The following is a 6,400-nucleotide window of genomic DNA, read 5'->3' as shown; positions in this document are numbered from 1 at the left end:
AGTTTTCATTTCAGAATCATCTGTTGAAGAGACTGTCCTATTCAATTCAAGTGGGAACCGAACTATCATCTTAAAAAAAATCATTTGACCATGCCTGTTGGGTCTATTTCTGAACCCTTGATTCCACCCACTGAGAGATCCTTACACTATTACTTCCTTGTCTTGATCACTAGTTTGGTAAAAAGTCTTGAAATCACATTATGTAAGTTCTCCAATGTTGTGTTTTTATCCCTCTCAGAACTGTTTTGTCTAATCTAGATTCTTGGCATCTCCATAGGAATTTAGATTCAAAATATCAATTTCTACAACAAAACCCTACTAGGACATTGACTGAGATTGTACTGAAGCGTTACATCAATTTTGAAAGAACTGATATCTTGATAATATTGACTCTTCTGATCCACAGACATGGTATATATCTCTCCATTTATTTACACTTTCTTTAATTTCTCTTAGCAATGCTTTGCAACTTTTTAGTATAGAAGTCTTCATGCATTCTGTTAATATTTCTTAAGTAGCTAATATTTTATACCACCATAAGTCATATTATTTCTTAATTTCAATTTGCCATTGCTGGGTACAGTAATACAAAAGAATGTTTGTTGTATATTGTTGGTTTATACTGTGATCTTGCTAAACTTGCCTGTTAACTCTGGTAACTTTTGGTAGATATCTTAAGATGGTTTACACAGATGATCACGTCATTTCCAATGACAATATTATTTCTCTCCAACCTATATGGCTTTTCTTTCTTATTCTGATTTTTCCAGATGGGCTTTCTGTACAATGATGAAAAGAAGAAATGAGAGTGACATCTCAAGGACATCTTTCAAAATTTCTCTCTGAAATAGAAATAGTCGTGGCTGTGATAGAGGTATAGTAGGGAGTGTTTATGGGAAGAGATGTCAGAGATCAAAGCAATTAAACCCTATACATTGTGGGGAGACTTAGAAGGGGCAAGGTTTCCTTAAGCTGAACCCTGGGAGCTAACAGTTTTCATGGTCTCCTTCTCCCACCCATCTGATGCTACTGCGGTTCCTCTCCTCTGTGCTCCTAGCAGCAGAACAATCTCGATTCTCCTCCCATCACTTCCAGGAGCCTGCGCTCTGCCTGTGTGATGGCATGTTTCCGGACCTGCTCCCGCCTCCTCGGACTGAGCCTGGGCATGATGGCCTTGTTGGCTGCTGGGACCAACATGGTGCTCCTCTTCCCCAATTGGGATTTCCACTACCTGTTGAGAGGCCTTGTTGGCAGGCATGCCATGTTAGGCTCTGGCCTCTGGGGAGGAGGCCTTCTGGTAAGTGTCTGGGGCTCCCTGAATGGGAGATCTCTGAGTTCCCCCCAAGGGTGAGCTGGGAGGTGGTAGGGAGCAATGTTTGGGTCCAGCATAGGTTTGATCCGACCAGCTGGTTTGGGTCCATAAGCTCCAAGGGGTAGAACACAACAGGAAGACTTGTCAAGGGTTGCTGCATTTTAGCTTGGAGACGAGGTAGACTGGGCGTGAACATTTCCTCCCAGTGTTTGATCTGGTGACATCCATTTGCCAGTGAGTCAATTTCACCTTCTTATTGACCCTGTGAGACAAAGTAGAGTTGTCCTATAGGCTTTCCCAAGCTATATATCTTTATGGAAGCAGATTGCCTTATAGGCTTTTTAAAGCTATAAATCTTTATGGAAGCAGAAGTAGGTGGTGGGTTTGAACCGCAAATCTTTCAATTAAGTGCTTTCATCACTTTAATCATTAGACTAGTCACCCCTGGTTGGGTCCTGACATTTAAGAGCCTGGGAAATATAGACAGGTGGGTTCACTTAAGGTGTCTGAAGTACTCGGTTTCAACCCGTGCGTAAGCTTTGGATGGTAGCTAGAAACTTAAAACATCTAATCTTTTCTTAACGCTTTTTTCTTCTCTTCCAGGTAGTCACTTCGGCGACCCTCATCTCCCTGATGGGCTGGGGGTGTGGCTGCTTCCAGAAGAGTGGGCCCTGCTGTATCGTAAGCACCAGCTTTCTCTCCTCTGAGACCGAGAATGAGTGTCTCCACGGCCTCTTACAGCAGAGGCCGAGTGATAAGAAGGCATTTGGGCCTTGGTACAGAAGGGCAGGTACTTGCCGTACCATTGAATAGCTCTAAGCTCTGGGGCAAGTTGCTTAGCCTGCCAAGCCTCCAAACTTCATCCACAAAATGAGAGTGAACAGGTCAATTCAAGGAAGTGTGTGCTTAGGGAACTGCGAACGCTTACGCAAAAGTCACTTCTATGCAAATGTGAGGAATGGTCGATATTTTTGTTAGCGAATTGAAAACTGCGGGCATGAGTTGCTTACATGGTTACCCTGTGTCGCTGATAAACAATTGTCCAACTCTTCTTGCTTCAGATTTCTGAGAGCTCGAAGGTTCTCCAGAGGTCATCTGAAGACTAGATTCTAAGTCCAACCCCTCTGTTCAGCAGATAAGGAAACCGAGGCCCAGAAGAAGTTCTCATTTTATTAATAGCAGCAGCACCTATTCACATTCTGAAAAAAATCTCACTACATATATGTAAACAACGTCTGGATTATTCCACCCCGGAAACATGAATACATAGGCTGATTAGAGTAACTCTTCAACCTCTTCTGATATCTGCAGCCCCCATATGGGAAACCCTACCGATTCAGAACTATACCTTAAAGAATTAGTGGCAAACACCCACACGGTTCAGTCACTCGGGTTCTCAGCCATGGCTGGTTTCCCCTAGGTGGATGGTTCTCAAATTGGAGCGCGCATTAGAATCCCCTGAGGGAATTGTCAGGACACAGATGCTTAGGTCCCACCTCCAGTGTCCCTGAGTCTGTATGTCGGGAGTGGAGCCTGACAATTCACATCTCTCACGCTGTCCCAGGCAGTCCAGTGCTGTGGGTGTACCAAACTGGGCTTTCCATCACATTTGGAGAACTCTTGCTTTCGGCTTAAATCAGAAGAATTCACTTGAATTTTAAAATGGAGAATCAAAACTTAGGATGCATTCCTTCTCTGGCTCCTCTTAGACTTCAAACTAGCTTAACACCAGTGGGGAAATGATTATAAGTCTGTATAAAATTTTATTTTGTTTCATTCAGATGTTTTTAATAATATAGTTTTGGGGATGGAGGGGGGGCGGGCGGGATGAGTGCACTAATTAGTACTCAACTTAAAATCCTTCCAGGAGAGACATTCCTTGTTAACTGTATGGAGGGAACTGAGCGGAGCACGAGCTAGCAACCAAAGAAGCGCTTGGTTGGAAAGTACAATTCCAGCGCTGGGGTCTTTGCGAAGGCGCTGCTCTCCCCTCCCTCCCTCGTCCATCCTCCTTTCCTTCATCTTTGCTTTGTCTCTCCGCCCTCCTTCCCTCTCTCCTACCTTCCGTCTTCTCTCTGATGCTTGATTTGAGAAAGAGAGGACTGGGGTGGGAGTCGAAGCTTTGGAAATGCAGGTTTCCCTAGAAGAGTTAGAGGGGCGCAGGGGGTAACCCCGCTGACGCTTTATGGTCCCCCAGTCGGAGTGTTACGGTACTTTTGCTTTCGTGTTTTGCTTTCTCTTTATTGTGATGCAAACATACACGCCACAATATTCACAACCTCCAGGTTTACAGCTGGATGACGTGGATTTCACTTTTCATATTGTGCCCCAGGATCCGTCTCTGTCCTCAGCCTAAGCATCTCCACCGGGAGCATCCGCTCAGCCAAGGCTCCAGCGCCCTCCCCTTCCCCACTCCCTCCCGCCCCTGGTTACCGTTAGCGATCTTGGTTTCTATAGATTTGCTTTCTTCAGATATGTGAGATCATACAATGTTTGTCCCTTCGTGGCTGACTTTGCTCAGCATTTCCAAGGGTTATTATCCACGTCATGGCAGACATCAGGACTTCATATTTTGTGGGTGCATAATACTCCTTTGCATCCACATTTCGTTTATCCATTCATCTATCGGTGGATATTTTGGTCGTTTCTGTGTGTGGGCTCCCGTGAAAAGGCTGTAAGGAACACTGGGGTGCAGGTTTCAGTTTGCGTTCCTACTGTGGTTGGCAGTTCAAAACCACCAGCAGCTCTACAGGAGACAAACTATGCTTTCTATTCCCCTCAACAGTTCAGTGTCACAAACCCACAGGGCTCCATCGTTGACTTGATGGCAGTAAGTTTGGTTTTGGGTTTGTAAATACCCGGATAAGGTCATCTGGTATGTGTGTTTAAGTTGTTGATGCCAACCTGCTGAGATGCTTCCAAGATCCTGCCAAGTCAAGGAGATTCCATGGGCCTGTGTTTCCCCCTTCTCTCACACCATCCTGGCTCTGCACCTGATCAACCACGCACTCTGATTCTATATTAAAGCAGGAGCGGTCAGTCGGGTTAGCCTCATGTGAAATGATGCGAGAAAGCCTGACTACCCGAGAATCCAGTCTGGTCCAGATCACCCTTCAAGTCAGGCCCACTCTTGCTTCTTTCATTTTTCAGTCATTTTATTGGGGCTCAAACATCCATCCATCCATCCATTGTGTCAAGCCCATTTGTACATTTGTTGTCATCATCATGTTAAAAACATTTTCTTTCTACTTGAGCCCTTGGTATCAGCTCCTCATTTTTTTCTCCTCCCTCCCTTCCTCCCTTATGAACCCTTGATAATTTGTAAATTATTATGATTTTCATGTCGTACACTGACCGATGTCTCCCTTCACCATTTTTCTGTTCTCCATCCTCCTGGGAGGGGGTATATGTAGAGCATTGTGATCAGTTCCTCCTTTCTCCCGCAACCTTCCCTCTCCCCTCCTGGTATCCCTACTCTCATTATTGGTCTGAGGGGTTTATCTGTCCTGGATTCCCTTTGTTTCGAGCTCTTATCTGTACCCGTGCACATGCTCTGGTCTAGCTGGATTTGTAAGGTGGAATTGGGGTTATGATAGTGGGGAGGGGGGGGAAGCATTAAAGAACTAGAGGAAAGTTGTATGTTTCTTCGGTGCTATACTGCACCCTGACGGAGGCCCACTCTTTCTTCTCTCCCTTGGCAGATGCTGACTTCTCTGTTGTCAAGTGGACTGGCTTTGTTTGGAGCCTTGGTTTGCTTTATCACTTCGGGAGTCGCCCTGAAAGATGGCCCTTTTTGCATGTTCGATGTCTCATCCTTCAACCAGACACAAGCTTGGAAGTATGGCTACCCATTCAAGGACCTGCAACACAGGTAAATGGAAGGAAATTTGGCTTTGCAGTCTTTTAGAGAGAGAGAAAGACACAGACAGATACAGTCTTCTCTCGATCACACATCTTATTCCTCTGGTGCTCAGAATACTGCAAACTGGTGAAGCGTCTCCCTCAGGAGTCCAGTCCTGTGGCTTGAACTGGGGGTGGCCCCAGCTCTCTGCTGGGTTCTCTTGTTTGACGGGTCCTACTCGTTCCCAATCCCTGGTCTCCTTATATTTTGGATAGGAACTATTTGTATGACCATTCACTCTGGAACTCCGTGTGCCTGGAGCCTGCTAATGCTGTTGTTTGGCACGTGTCCTTCTTCTCCGTCCTGCTCTGCATCAGCCTCCTTCAGATGCTCCTGGTGGGCATCTATTTTATCAACAGCCTCCTGGGCCTTTTCTGCAGCCTCTGTGAGGCACGATGAGTATTGCCACTTCCTGCCAGGTGTTCTCATCGCAAGCTGCCTTCAGTTCATTCTGTAAGTAATGGGTAGGAATTTGAAACAGACTTCCTCTCTAGGTACTTCCACAGTAATAATAGCAATAATAACTCTTGGCACATTTGTTGAATGACATAGTGTATTTTATTTTATTATATGTATATTTTATTAAAAGATCATTTTATTGGAGGCTCTTTGAGCTCTTATAACAATCCATACATCAATTGTATCAAGTATATTTGTACATATGTTGCCATCATTATTTTCTAGACATTTAGTTTCTATTGAGCCCTTGGTATCAGCTCCTCTCCCCCCCTCCCGTCACCCCTTGATAAGTTATAAATTATTATTATTTTAATATCATGCACCGACCGCTGTCTCCCTTCCCCCATGGTTTCTGTTGTTCATCACCCTAGAAGGGGTGTGTGTGGTTATGTGTCAATCATTGTGATTGGATCCCCCTTCCTCTCCTACATAATGTATTTTAAATCATATTGTAAAGTGTAAGATAATATTTTATTTAAAAAGAATAACTAATTTTTCTTGTATAGAAATGTACAGTCCATAAATATTCTCAAGCCATGATCTCAAGAGTGTGCATTTTAAATCACATTGTAAAGTATAAGAAAATAGAGTAATAAAAGGAATAAATCTTTATTATTGTATAGAAACACATGGTCCACGAAATATTCTCAAGCCATTGGTCTCAATAACCCATAAAATTGACCACTTATTACAGATCAAGAACTTGAGGTTCCTAGAGGGAAATGGAC

The 6,400-nt window shown here is 44.2% G+C and overlaps 1 protein-coding gene across 1 annotated transcript; it reads left to right on the top strand.

The window, feature by feature from the left end:
* Nucleotides 1–798: 798 nt before the first annotated feature.
* On the top strand, nt 799–5,612 carry TM4SF19 (transmembrane 4 L six family member 19). The gene is made up of 4 exons (XM_045287524.1): nt 799–874; nt 1,096–1,297; nt 5,014–5,183; nt 5,429–5,612. Exons 2-4 carry the CDS (start codon nt 1,118–1,120, stop codon nt 5,610–5,612), a joined length of 534 nt encoding a protein of 177 aa, XP_045143459.1. The 5' UTR covers nt 799–874; nt 1,096–1,117.
* Nucleotides 5,613–6,400: the final 788 nt, after the last annotated feature.

This window comes from Echinops telfairi, unplaced genomic scaffold, assembly GCF_000313985.2.
Source record: "Echinops telfairi isolate 266 unplaced genomic scaffold, ASM31398v2 ScPeMD7_17;HRSCAF=63, whole genome shotgun sequence".
Taxonomy (NCBI): Eukaryota; Metazoa; Chordata; class Mammalia; order Afrosoricida; family Tenrecidae; genus Echinops; species Echinops telfairi.
Note: the sequence above shows the minus strand (reverse complement) of the source record. Positions and strands in the feature narration are given on the sequence as shown.